This window comes from Mytilus trossulus, chromosome 9 (genome assembly GCF_036588685.1).
Source record: "Mytilus trossulus isolate FHL-02 chromosome 9, PNRI_Mtr1.1.1.hap1, whole genome shotgun sequence".
NCBI classification, from domain to species: Eukaryota; Metazoa; Mollusca; class Bivalvia; order Mytilida; family Mytilidae; genus Mytilus; species Mytilus trossulus.
The window spans coordinates 23,214,047-23,229,227 of record NC_086381.1 but is presented as its reverse complement, the minus strand read 5'-3'; the positions used below and the strand labels follow the sequence as shown (position 1 = coordinate 23,229,227).

Sequence of the window (15,181 nt, the reverse complement as noted above, 5' to 3'; positions counted from 1 at the left end):
TCATAGTTGTATTCATTTTTAAAAAGTCACAATGGAGATTTTTACTTTATTGTTGATGTCAGCGTATGAATATGTTTATATTATATTGACATACACCTGAGCTACATGAGGTTTCTTTAGACCTAATATTGTTTTACTGTTGAGCTAGTATGTGGTGTGACAATGACTTCAGACTCGTATGTGGTGTGACAATGACTTCAGAGTTTAAAAGGGATTGAACTCGCAATGAAATCATGTTAGTTTTATTGTAATAAAAAAAGTGGACAATCATTGCTGTGCTGAGCATCGATTTAAACTGCAAATCTGTCCATCGCGGAAGCAGAAATATGTCTGATTTATATTCCCCCCCCTCTTGATAAATAAATTAAACGATTGCCGAAGTTTCTTCTGTACCTTATTTTTTATGATTATTTCAATAAAATCTTACATGTATGTAACTGTGCCCCCAATTTAGTTTTCAACCAATGAAAATGTGTTCTTTTAGTCGATATTTTTCACTGATACTATATATTTTGAGTTAAAATAGAAATATGTGAATTCGATGGTTATTGCCCCATGTGCCCGTGAAACACCTTATAAGTATGAAAAATCTACAAAGGCTGAGTTTACAATTAAACGTGTGGGCTTCAGCATTAAGCAAAACAAATACACCACAAAGTAAGTAATTATGTTAAACCCTTCTCTGTAGTTAATATATCCTACATAAAATATAATTGGAAGAACTAGCTTAAAACATATTTTATATTTTATTCTTACTAAATATATACTCTTCGATCGTGGTCCAAGGACACAGTTGTCGTTTTTTGGTTTTCGTTCCTAGTGTTTTATTAAAACAGTGTATAAATATAACTTGCATATTTTATTTGATACACTTTCCCAATTTATTTCTTGATATTAAATGCATGAAATATTAAGTAGGGGGATGTTATTACATGTTAAAAAAAAGGGTGCTGAATCTTTATTTAAGTATTGATTTGGTCAAGTTCAAAACGGTCAAATTTTATCACGTCTGAAGCTGTCAAACTGAATCTTACAACCCCTTAACACAGAATTGTCAATATTTTGAGTTAGAGCTGGTAGAAGTTTCTATAATTTTGATATTATTTGTCTCACTGGTAGTACACTATACTGTAAAAATCCTTTTGAGAAAGAGCAGGTGCGATTTTTTTAATTTGAATTTATTATCTAAAAGAAATGCATTACGAAATAAGTGTTTTCTCGGGCCTCGTGCTTTGATTACTGGAGGATAGCTGTATACACCGTTTCCTTATCGTAACATGTGATATTTGTTCGTTAAGAATTATTATTATTATTATTATTAGAGTGGAGTTTTCCTCAATTATACAGCAACCCGATTACACCATGAAGTTAAAGGACATTCAGAGGAGAACATTCATTTTTTTACATAAATAAGGCCGTTAGTTTTCTCGATTGAATTGTTTTACATTGTCTTATCGGGGCCTTTTATAGCTGACTATATGCGGTATGGGCTTTGCTCATTGTTGAAGCCGTACGGTGACCTATAATTGTTAATGTTTGTGTCATTTTGGTCTTTTGTGGATAGTTATCTCATTGGCAATCATACCACATCTTCTTTTTATAATATCTGTAATTTGTTGATTCCACAAGCATCTGAATGCTTCAACGCTGATATGAATCTTTGCATTAAAGAACTGTTATTTTTTTGTGTCTCTTCTGGAGAGTTGTCTCATTGGCAATCATACATCTTCTTTTTTATATCAACAAAAAACCGGTGATACCAATAGGTTCTACTGCATCATGCTATTGGCCTCATCTAGACTTTTAAATAGATCACATTCAAAATGTATATCTAAGTTTCTTAATTTACGAAAAATTGTTTTCATTACATGATTTAGAGGTGTGTCAGACCAGCTTCGACCAATAATGAATACGCACTTTAATTTTTATTTTTATCCATCGAATTGTTTTCATGCCAGCAGAAATATAAAAAAAATGCAGACATACTAGTACTTGTCAGTATTTTACATATATCTTATACTCTTGGGTATTGATAAATACAAGTCTTAGTCACTTAAAGGTTTAACATATGTGTGTAGTAAAGACGAGGTTATTATGATAGGTAATTTTAACCAGACAAGAAAGATATATTTAAATTCACATTAAGTGCGTTAACACTCAATATTTACATTAAATCTACGTTTTATTGCTGACTGTTGTAGAATTTACGGCTGGGCAATCATATTTAAACTATCATAAAATGGCTCAATTTATAGGAAAATGGATTGAAGATGGAAACTCAATAACGAATTATGATGAATTTTGTAGAGGAATGGGTAAGAATTTCATATATTTTGATCAGCTAAATTATTCCCATCGTTGAAACTTCCCACTGTTTACGTTAGGCAGTGAATCTCGTCCCGTCTGAAGTCCTTATGCGTTAATCATGAGGTAATCTTGTATGAATCCGAACCATTTTTTCATGTAACAAATTTATTTTATGCCCCACGATGGAAGAGGGGCATAATGTTTGCTGGTCTGTGCATCCGTTTGTGCGTTCGTTTGTTAGATTTTTGGTCAAAGTTTTGACTTTTGACCCAAATTTTAAGGTTCACTGAACTTAGAAAATGAAATTGCGAGTTTCAGGTAAAAGTTTTTGGTTAAGGTTGTTTTTGATGAAGTTATAAATAAAAGTTCAATGTTAAAACTTAGTACACATGTTCCTTATGGTATGATCTTTCTAATTTTAATACCAAATTAGAGTTTTTAGTATGGACAATGATAGTGCAATCTGTGTTCTTTGTACACATTATTGTTGTTATCTAATTCAATTTGGTAAATTATAACATGTATAACTTACGACTTGTTTTTGCTTTTTATATAAATGAACTACTATAGCTGACTATATGCGGTATGGGCTTTGTTCATTGTTGAAGACCGTACGGTGACTTATAATTGTTAATGTTTGTGTCATTTTGGTCTTTTGTAGATAGTTGTCTCATTGGCAATCATACCACATCTTCTTTTTATATACTAGTATCATGCATGTCATTTCTATTGTCTGCAAGTATTTTATAAATATCTAAAGCCCCAGTTCCACTAGACCACGATCGCACCACGCCCATCGCGATCTAAATTAAATTCAGATCGTGGTGAGTTCGCGGTATGAGTGGCATGAAAATATAAACTTTCTTTCTTCACGATGCTAAGCATTACGCTTCTACAATGATCCCGCTACGATCCCACGTTCTCACCACGATTATTATGCAACATCAATACGCATATCAAGATCTTTCAACGCTCATCCCGTTCTCACTACGACCATACCACGATGTATGCGATTGCAACACGATCTTACTACGCTTCTTTTACGATTATAGCACGCTCGTCGTACGCTCATACCGCAATCTTACTACGCTCTCAGCAATAACGTCAACATCGAGTTCCAAATAAATGCTGTTTCATTCCTTCTATTTCTCATTAATAAGTAGATTTTACGGAAACAAAACAGTCATGTTACCAAAATCTACGTAAGGGTATGCATAGAGGTAGAGGCAGCGGCAGATTTGATAGTAACAAATCATATGTCGGACCGACCGTTCAAACCTCAATCACAACTTATTACAGGTCCATCAAGATAAAATGACGATGCTTTAGTAAACGATAGAAGGGATGACACAGATGTTTCAAGAATGACTGAGTTAAAGAGAAAAAGGACAAGAGGTCCAAATTACATACAGACAAACAGGCTAGAATCGCGCGTTCGCGCTGTCGCTACGATAGATCAGCGACCTTTGCTATCTCACAACGACCTGACTGCGCTCTCATATAGTTGCGCTTCTACTACGATCTGATTTCGCAACGACCGCACCGCGATAGTTTTGAACATGTTCAAAGATGTCCAAGCTCATCACGATCGTGAAGACCTCATCACGACCGTACTACAGTACTGTGATCTGCCCGATACAATCATAGTACGATCGTGGCCTAGTGGGACTGCGGTATTTTCGGTAAAAAAATAAAAAAGGTCAATATTGTTTTATTTTAATTTATTTGTCAAATTTAGTAATAGAAAAATGCTTACAAAACATGTCGTCATGTCATACCGCAGTCGCACTAGGCCACGATCGCACTACGATATTTCGACCATAGTACGATTCTATCACGCCCTTGGCGTCCTCATCACGCTCTACTTATGACCGACCTGACTACGTTCATACTACAAAAGCCTCAAAAGCTATATTTTGTATTAGAAAACTGTTATTTCTGAAAATATCAATGTATTACCTCACTTAAAGCTTTTTGATGCTTGTGTTAAACCTATACTTCTTTATTGTAGCAAAGTTTGGTCTCTGTATAGGATAAAAGATATTACAAATCTAGAGTCAAAATATTGGTCATTGGCTACCATCAAAGTCCAAATTAAATTTGCAAAAACTTTAATTGGAGTAAATAAATCAGCTGTCAATTTAGCAGTACTAGCTGAACTTGGTATGTATCCAGTTTTTATAGAAGCTTTAAAACTGTCAATTGGCTTCTGGTTGCATGTCATAAAATCTGATAACAATTGTTTACTAAAAGATGTATATTGTTCCAACTTGCAATTAACCAATGGATTTGCTAAAAAGATTGAACAGTTACTTGCTACACTAAATTTTTTACATGTTTGGAAAAATCATGATACTATTTCAAAAAAGCGTTTATTATATGCAACTCATACCAAACTTAATGATAGATATCTTATTTATTGGAAAGAAAATACATTTTGTGATAATAAATTTAAATCAGTACATGGTAATAAGCTGAGAACATATAGACAGCTAAGAAAATTATAAATTGGAAACCTATTTATTGTTAAATATAGACAGAAAAGTAATAGGCCATTTTGCTAAAATTCGTATTAGTAATAGTGTTCTTAGAATTGAACAAGGGCGTCACACTAAAACCCCTGTAGAAGAAAGAATTTGTCCTTTGTGTCTCTTAGAAGTAGAAGATGAATTTCATTTCACTTTAAAATGTACAAAACTAAATATAATTAGAGACCAACTGTTTTCCAGAATTAGTGAAATAGTTCCCTCTTTTTTCAATATGACTAATGAAGCAAGATTTAAATTTTGTATACATGTGTTGGGACTGATATAATTAGAATTATTGTTAAATTTATAAACGACATGTACATTTCTAGAAATGCTCTATTAAGCACTAAATAACTTTGTGGTACCACCTCCGCATATAATGTTTATAAATTTGGTATGATATATATATGTTTGTATGTTTGTGTATAACAAATTTGTATTGTCTTTGTCTTGGTATCAATCCTGTGATTTTGGATTTTAAACCAATAAAAATCACTTACTTACTTACTTACTTACTTACTTACTACGACCATCATTCTCATTGTCATTTTCACATAAAATATATAAAAAAAAACTTCCTAGATTTTGTTTGTCTGTATGTAATTTTCCATATGCTCTAACGGCTTAACCATGCTTCTCGTTTTTATAAGGATAGACTGTTGGCTTTCCCATATACATAGTTTTACACCTGTAATTTTTTGGGACCTTCATAGCTTGCTGTTCGGTGTGAGCCAAGGCTCCGTGCTGAAAGACGTACCTTGGCCTATAATGTATAAAAAAAGAAGATGTGTATGATTGCCAATAAGACAACACTATTAACAAGAGACCAATATGACACAGACATTAACAACTAAAGGTCACCGTACGGCCTTCAACAATGAGCAAAGCCCATACAGCATAGTCAGCTATAAAAGGCCCCGATATGACAATGTAAAACAATTCAAACAAGAATAATAATGGTTTACTTTTATAAATTTTTACTGATGGAGAGTTGTCTCATTGGCACTCATACCACATCTTCCTATATCTATTGACATCTCTGCTATCGTTCACTAAAATATCGTCATTTGAGCTTTATGGACCAGTAATTATAGGCTGTAATTTAGGTTCGATTGGTCGGTCCGACATCTTTGCTTGATCAGGATTCGTTTCTTTACTGCCTCCGCCTCTTACATCAACCCCTACTACCACGCCCACGTGTTCCAGCAGATTTTGGTGTCATGACTGTATTGTTTCCGAGGAATCTACGTATCTATTGTCAGATTTTCGAAATCCTCTGGTTTTATCCGTCTGAATGCCTTACAAAATTATTCCCATTGACCCCCATTTTTCTTTTAATAAATCTTTTACATGTAAAAGTATGAGCAATCTGTAAAGGTCGTTTATACGTTTAGCACTTAAACTTGTCAATGATTGAACTATGAAAAATCAAGAGAGAACATTTCCCTGCCAAAATTTCAATGACTAATATCTGGAAAACAAGCATATTAATTTGACCTAATATAATGTTTTGCCTCTTTTGGTACCTTTCTAAATCCCCTATCAATATATACTAGTGTCATGAAAAGCTTGTAACTTTGAAACTGAGCATCAGAAATAGAAGGAATGGAACTGTATAGATATGAAACACAATGTTGACGTAATGACTGAGAATGCGGTATGAACGTCGTATAAACGTGGTAAGAACGTGCTATAATCGCTGTGGAAGCGTGGTAAGATCGTGCTGCAATCGGATAACTCGTGATATGGTCGTACTGAGAACATGAAGATCGTAGAAAGATCTTGATATTAAGCGTAGTGAAGTCGCAGAGTAAGCGCGGTGAGAACGTGGTATTATCGTAGCGGGATCGTTGTAGAAGCGTAATTATGACGTAGTAGCATCGTGAAAGCAACGAAAATTATCATATTCATGCCGCTTATACAGCGATCCCACCACGATCTGAATATAATTTAGATAGCGGTGAGCGTTTTGCGATCGTTTTCTAGTGGGACTGGGGATGAATCAAATTCATCAGTGCCCTTACTAGCTACTTGCTTATAATATACACACAGCACGTTTTGAATCCGGTATTTTTTTTTTATAATATTCTAGGAAGTGAATAACATAACTGATTTAGATTACTTTCTGACAAGTGTACTCACGACTATTTCAAATCTTATCTTAGTGAGGTTCGTGCTGCTCATTATTTAGGTGTCTTTGTAGTTTTCTGTGAACATTTTTTATGCCATATGATATCGATGTTGTCAGTTTATCTTTCTGTGGTTCGTGCTGATCATTGTTAAGTTCTCTATGTAGTGTTTATAGACCTGTTGGTATTTTGTTTGATGTTATATGGTGTTGTAAGTTTATCTTTGTGTGTTTCGTGCTGATCATTGTTAAGTTCTCTATATAGTGTTTGTGGACTTTTGTTTGATGCTATTCGATGTTGTCAGTTTATCTTTGTGTGGTTCGTGCTGTCATGTTAAGTTCTCCTCTATATAGCTATGTAGTGTCTATGGACATGTTGGTATTTTGTTTGATGTTATATGGTGTTGTTAGTTTATCTTTGTGTGGTTCGTGCTGATCATTGTTAAGTTCTCTATATAGACGTGTTTGTGGACTTTTGTTTGATGCTATTTGGTGTTGTTAGTTTATCTTTGTGTGGTTCGTGCTGATCATTGTTAAGTTCTCTATATAGTGTTTGTGGACTTTTGTTTGATGCTATTTGGTGTTGTCAGTTTATCTTTGTGTGTTTCGTGCGGATCATTGTTAAGTTCTCTATATAGTGTTTGTGGACTTTTGTTTGATGTTATATGGTGTTGTTAGTGTATCTTTGTGTGTTTCGTGCTGATCATTGTTAAGTTCTCTATATAGTGTTTGCTGACTTTTGTTTGATGCTATTTGGTGTTGTCAGTTTATCTTTGTGTGTTTCGTGCTGATCATTGTTAAGTTCTCTATATAGTGTTTGCTGATTTTTGTTTGATGCTATTTGGTGTTGTCAGTTTATCTTTGTGTGTTTCGTGCTGATCATTGTTAAGTTCTCTATATAGTGTTTGTTGACTTTTGTTTGATGCTATTTGGTGTTGTTAGTTTATCTTTGTGTGGTTCGTGCTGATCATTGTTAAGTTCTCTATATAGTGTTTGTTGACTTTTGTTTGATGCTATTTGGTGTTGTCAGTTTATCTTTGTGTGTTTCGTGCTGATCATTGTTAAGTTCTCTATATAGTGTTTGTGGACTTTTGTTTGATGCTATTTGGTGTTGTCAGTTTGTCTTTGTGTGTTTCGTGCTGATCATTGTTAAGTTCTCTATATAGTGTTTGTGGACTTTTGTTTGATGCTATTTGGTGTTGTCAGTTTGTCTTGATGTGTTTCGTGCTGATCATTGTTAAGTTCTCTATATAGTGTTTGTGAACTTTTGTTTGATGCTATTTGGTGTTGTCAGTTTATCTTTGTGTGTTTCGTGCTGATCATTGTTAAGTTCTCTATATAGACAATAGTGTTTGTTGACTTTTGTTTGATGCTATTTGGTGTTGTCAGTTTATCTTTGTGTGTTTCGTGCTGATCATTGTTAAGTTCTCTATATAGTGTTTGTGGACTTTTGTTTGATGCTATTTGGTGTTGTCAGTTTGTCTTGATGTGTTTCGTGCTGATCATTGTTAAGTTCTCTATATAGTGTTTGTGGACTTTTGTTTGATGCTATTTGGTGTTGTCAGTTTATCTTTGTGTGTTTCGTGCTGATCATTGTTAAGTTCTCTATATAGTGTTTGTTGACTTTTGTTTGATGCTATTTGGTGTTGTCAGTTTATCTTTGTGTGTTTCGTGCTGATCATTGTTAAGTTCTCTATATAGTGTTTGTGGACTTTTGTTTGATGTTATTTGGTGTTGTAAGTTTTTCTTTGTGTGGTTCGTGCTGATCATTGTTAAGTTCTCTATATAGTGTTTGTGGACTTTTGTTTGATGTTATATGGTGTTGTCAGTTTATCTTTGTGTGTTTCGTGCTGATCATTGTTAAGTTCTCTATATAGTGTTTGTTGACTTTTGTTTGATGTTATATGGTGTTGTCAGTTTATCTTTGTGTGGTTCGTGCTGATCATTGTTAAGTTCTCTATATAGTGTTTGTGGACTTTTGTTTGATGTTATATGGTGTTGTCAGTTTATCTTTGTGTGGTTCGTGCTGATCATTGTTAAGTTCTCTATTTAGTGTTTGTGGACTTTTGTTTGATGTTATATGGTGTTGTCAGTTTATCTTTGTGTGGTTCGTGCTGATCATTGTTAAGTTCTCTATATAGTGTTTGTGGACTTTTGTTTGATGTTATATGGTGTTGTCAGTTTATCTTTGTGTGGTTCGTGCTGATCATTGTTAAGTTCTCTATATAGTGTTTGTTGACTTTTGTTTGATGCTATTTGGTGTTGTCAGTTTATCTTTGTGTGGTTCGTGCTGATCATTGTTAAGTTCTCTATATAGTGTTTGTGGACTTTTGTTTGATGTTATATGGTGTTGTCAGTTTATCTTTGTGTGGTTCGTGCTGATCATTGTTAAGTTCTCTATTTAGTGTTTGTGGACTTTTGTTTGATGTTATATGGTGTTGTCAGTTTATCTTTGTGTGGTTCGTGCTGATCATTGTTAAGTTCTCTATATAGTGTTTGTGGACTTTTGTTTGATGTTATATGGTGTTGTCAGTTTATCTTTGTGTGGTTCGTGCTGTCATGTTAAGTTCTCCTCTATATAGCTATGTAGTGTCTGTGGACCTGTTGGTATTTTGTTTGATGTTATATGTTGTTGTCAGTTTATCGTTATATTACTTTTGATATCTGCAACCTACTGTACATTGCTTGTATAATAAATGCAATAAAATTAATCAATATGCAGTCGTCTTTTCTCTCTGAAGATATAATTTCCGTTGAAGTCTTTGATAGAATAAATTATATGGATCATATTTATTCATTCTTTTATAAGCTAGGAGTTTTATACACACACTTGTCTGGATAACTAATCCAAATGATCTGTTTGAAATGAACTTGCTTAAATAACTTAAGGATGTCTGCTTGTCATGTTTTTGAATTTTTGTCAGATTTTCGGAATCCTCTGGTTTTATCCATTTGAATGCCTTAAAAAAAATTCCCCATGAACCCTAATTTTTCTTTCTATAAATCTTTTACATGTATAATTATAAGTCATTTGTAAAAGTCTTATAAAATTTTATTTATTTTTTGATAGTATTTGAGAATTTTGACTGGTCAATGATGAAGCTATGAAAAATCAAGAGAGAATATTTTCCCGCCAAAATTCAAATGGCTAATATCTCGAAAACAAGCACATTGACCCCCATATTTTTTTTGCTTTTTAGATTCCTCAATTTATTCCCTATCAATAAATACTAGTTTTATGAAATGTTATTTATTTTGAAACTGAGCAGCAAACATCCTTAAAAGGGTATTGATAAATCAGGTGCTGAAACTCATCTTCAACATTTTTTAGCCAGTCGAATAATCATAATTCATATTGAGACTTCCTATATCTCTATAAGCGTACCTCTTATTACAGATTATGTTTGACAAATATTAAATAAAAATGAAACTTAAAAAAAGGACTGAAGAGATCCTTTTGAACTTTGACATCTGTAATTTTCTTTTTTTGACCTGTGTGTTCATCTTGCTATACCCAATGCTCAGAAGTCTGTTTTACAAAAAAAAAAATACGACTAAGATCTAAGATGGATCGCAAGTCATGAACAATTCAGTATACTTCAGATCAATCTTAGTCGTTTTTTTGGTGAAAATTGTCTCTAGTACATTTCGAAATGTGTATGGTTTGCCAATAAATGTTCATAGGTATCGGACGTAAATTAACGAACTCAAACCTTGCATTTATACAAAAAATATATTTGATGGAAACCAACTTTAATTCTAAGATAACTTTGACGTCGTTCACACTTATATACAAAAACAGACATTCATAAGACAATTGTATACCTCACTCTCGATTAAAATTTTGACGTATTTAAAAAACAAGGATCAAAGACGAGATATGTTATAATGGTCATCTCTTCTCATCTGTATATATAATGCTGCCAATTTCAATTAAACTACCGTAAAGCGCGGTATTTTTCGCGATTTTCATTGAATGGGGTATACGAAATATTTTGGCGGTTATTATTTTGGCGGATTCAACATTTTTAACATTACCTTTGCATGTACACTTTTAAATTGGTGAATTTGTTTTGGCGATTTTGTTCTATCCGCGAAAATAAGCGAAAATTTACACCCCGCGAAAATATCCCGCTATACGGTATGTCATGAGATTTCATTAAACCTGTCATAGGATCATTGATGTTTTTGATATTTTTTTACGCGACTGTATACATTGCAAACAGTAGTTGATATTTTATTCACAATATATAATGTATTTTTATTTTCTTGTTCAAGTAAGTGGTCATCCTGTTTGTAGCTATACTATTACTTTTTTTATTGTTTGTTATAGCTATAGTTTACAACACATGCAAAAAATAGAGGAGGCGGATGGATTGTTCAGACGAAAATGTGTTTGACCCAACCACATTTTTGTAGCTATACAAAGTCAATCTCCACCAACAAGTGTTGTGTCTTTTTTTGTTGGTCTGATTTTGTTAATAAATTAAGGAGTCAGATATAGGTCGTGGTGAATGTGGTCTGTTGTATTGTCTTTTGGGGATTTCTATTTTCCTTTAATGTATTACTACATCACAACAGTGAAGCTAGCGGAATACCATAGTTTATTTTTATCATTATTTGTCTACATTGAAAATGACACATAGAAGTTTATATAAAAGATATGTAATTTGAAACGTTTTAGGTTCTCATATACCCTTCATACATCCATGAGGGTAAGATGAAATACAGAATACGAAATAAACTAATGACAATTGAGACGGATTTATATAAGTTTTTCTTCTTTCCGAATCCCTGTATTTATATTGTATTATTAAATTTCGCGCACTTTTTGAAATAAAATATTGTTTAAACTAAACTTATGAAATATAAAACTTCGACATGTAGGTATAGCTGATGATATGATAGACCAACACAGAGGCTCAACATCAGTTTTGGAATATGAACAAGACGGAGATAACTGGACATTAAAGATGTCATACAGTGGTTTACCAACCAAAATATTCAAATTCCAACCTGGGAAAGAATTGGAGACGATAGGTTACTATGACGATGTGATGAAGGTAGGACAAGAAAACAATATGTTTGATTGTTAATGACTTTATAATGACAGTGAAAACAGGGATTTAGTAATAGAAAAAAATGTATATCCTTTTTTGCATGTTTAAGGATAAACCATATTAAATATCAAGTTTAACAAAAACAATCATTCTTAATTATACGCATAATAAAAGTTACAAGTCTTTTTAGAGGAATATTTTTGAAAATACGTGTTCGTCCTGAATATGCAAGACATATATATTTGCCATTTAAAATAAGCAACCAACTATCAATCAATCAAGTTTTTTTTTAATTATTGTCTTGTAGCTTATGGTAACATTTGAATCAGACAGCAAATGTGTGGTCGTTGAGAAATGTGAAATGATGGATTATAAGCCATTTACAACCACTCGAGAAATTAAAGGCGATTTGATGTTAACAGTGAGTACATATCTTTATTCTTTTTTCAAACCGTTATTATATAAAACTGAGAATGGAAGCGGGATATTTGTCAAAGAGACAACACACAGCCTAAGGCCACCAATGGGTCTTCAACACAACGGGAAAATTCTGCACCCTGATGTATACTAGTCCTATAGTAATGTGTATAATGACTTTGATGGTGCACAATCAATAACTATAGAATAGAACACAACAATGAAAGAACAACTAAACCATTCAGTTAAAAAAAAAAGTACATAGAGGAAACCTGAAGTCTTGAGAGAACATGATTTATGTCTTAGTGGTAATTGGTTTATCCCTCATAGAACATATATTGCATTCGCAAGCTCGTGCAATATAAAATTCTACTCGGGACAATATTCTCCAATATTCATGCAATAACCCTTTTAATATTTGAAAGTAAAAAATGGTTTAAACTAAGATTTTGTCATTGATGACATCATGATTTTTTAAGATTTATTGCACTAGTGCAATGTTGGAATTTATTGCATGCTAACTTTTGGTTACTTTCTGTTGGAAATATTATATTGTTATGCAATAAATGATGTTATAACCCATAACCAATTTTCTCTTCCATTTGTTTTTGCATTTTTGTAGACTGTTGAACTTGAAAGTGGTGTAAAAATGACTTCAGAGTTTAAAAGAGGGTGATATGGCTGTGGAATGTTCATATTACAGTATTCGAATAGAGACAAACACCAACTGTTACAACTAGCCTGGTATCCCGGTCCGATATCTACATGTAGCTGCGCGTCGTAAAGGGACGACCATTTGATATTCTGGGGGGGGGGGGGGGGGGCAGGAGGATTTGTTTTTGATCGGTTATTTATTTTTGTAAACTGAGAGGACAGATTATTCGTTTTCTGCACTATTGAAGCAAGATTTTTCATTTTCATTAAAGCAAGGGACTGATTATTCATTTTCACAACTATATTTATGATATTCGAAAAACATACAATTTTTAAAATATTTGTTAATTATGAATAATACATGTTGTATAGTCCAGTTATTGTGTACCATTTAATCAAAATTAATCATTATCCCCTTCAGAAATTTTAAAGATTCAAAATTTTATTCATAACCTCAGACACATACTTGTGTACAAGAGGACAATATATACAAACATATTAAGACAATACATTGCGAGACAGGACAAACGTAACAGAAATACATAGTATATCAAAAAGACAATTGGTATAATAAGATTAAGTATTTTATACTTTTCTTCATGAAATGAACTATTTAAATTCCCAACCAATATACATGTATTGCATACATACATAGTATTAAAGTTTGGTTTTACCTAGCCTCTTGCAAAAGTATTGTCAAATTAAAATATATGCCGAGCGGAGCGAGGCAAATATTTTTTAAGGGTTTTGGAACCGCAGGGGCCCAAGAAGCTATAGACCTGCTGAGTTATTCATTTTCGATACATTGCAAGTCAGGAAATTTAATTTCAAACTACCAAAGAACAAACCATTTATTTTTGTGATTATCAAGGCTGAGTTATTTATTTTCAAAATCCTCCTCCCCCAGAATATCAAATGGTCGTCTCCTAAGACAAGATTAACCAGGACCCCAGGCTAATGTTTCAATATATACCTGTACTGTACCACATAACAACGATCTGAACTGGAAATTATTGTTGTTCGAAGATTTTCTTCCAAATTATTTTAACTAATTTTATTATATTATAACACAATTCATTTCCTTGACGATTTCCGTCTGTAAAACAAATTTTACTTTCTAATGTTATAGAACGTAACTACATTTGTACATGGCCGTTTGACGGGATGATAATATAAAGGTTGAAGGTGTAAGCTATCACACAAACTGACGACATAAGAAAACATAACAGCTGCTCTACTTGATTGAATGCCAAATGTATTATACTGCTTTAGAATAGAGAATGTAAAGGTGCATCGTTTAATTTTAATTAATGGTTTTCTATCCTATCACAATTTTATAGTATTTATCGTTCTGATAAAAATAGCAGTTATGAATACTGGGAATCAAATAGGTTGAGTTTTATTGTTCAGTTTTTTTTGGGAATATAAATGTAGAGATAGAGTTGGGGCCCATTTCTTAATGCATGTAAAGCAAGGCTTTTGTTAGCTTGCTTGCTGTTTGTTTGTATATTGAACAATTATAATTGGGATGAGGTCTACTCAAATTTCAGTATACTGAATATATACATGTTTAACTATATTGTTTTAATATGTCAATCTTATTCACAAAGCTTTGGTTAACATAAATACAAACAAAGTAAGCAATCCAACCAAAGTTTTACTCTACAGACATTTAAAAATTAAGCTATAAGAACTTAATAACGAAAGTAAGCGTAGATTTCATCCGCTACGCGTATGTAAATAAAGGCAACAGTAGTATACCGATGTTCAAAACTCATAAATCGATAGACAAAAACAAATCCGGGTCATAAACCAAAACCGAGGGAAACGCATTTTAAAAATACAGGAAAATGACGACACAACATTAAACTGTAACACACACAGAAACGAACTAAGCATTAGACAAAATCCGATGCGAATAACAAATATAACATCAAAACTAAATACATGAATTTGGGAAAGAAAAGTACCGTGACACGTCTTATAATAATGTGAATTCCCACTCAAATATAAAAGAAAACACACGACACAAAAGAAACACAACATTGAAATGTAACACACACAGACACGAACTATAATGTAGCAAT

The 15,181-nt window shown here is 32.9% G+C and overlaps 1 protein-coding gene across 1 annotated transcript; it reads left to right on the top strand.

The window, feature by feature from the left end:
* Positions 1 to 2,067: 2,067 nt before the first annotated feature.
* On the top strand, positions 2,068 to 13,198 carry LOC134683712 (gastrotropin-like). The gene is made up of 4 exons (XM_063543026.1): positions 2,068 to 2,315; positions 11,851 to 12,026; positions 12,331 to 12,444; positions 13,063 to 13,198. The coding sequence occupies exons 1-4, from the start codon at positions 2,240 to 2,242 to the stop codon at positions 13,114 to 13,116; spliced, it is 420 nt and encodes a 139-aa protein (XP_063399096.1). The 5' UTR covers positions 2,068 to 2,239; the 3' UTR covers positions 13,117 to 13,198.
* The last annotated feature ends 1,983 nt before the right edge of the window (positions 13,199 to 15,181 follow it).

Bases quoted from the DNA above. Each gene is read 5' to 3' on its own strand.
- LOC134683712 (XM_063543026.1), top strand. From the start codon at position 2,240: ATGGCTCAATTTATAGGAAAATGGATTGAAGATGGAAACTCAATAACG. The intron at 2,316-11,850 runs GTAAGAATTTCA...TTCGACATGTAG, and splicing joins TGAATTTTGTAGAGGAATGG to GTATAGCTGATGATATGATA. The intron at 12,027-12,330 runs GTAGGACAAGAA...ATTGTCTTGTAG, and splicing joins ACTATGACGATGTGATGAAG to CTTATGGTAACATTTGAATC.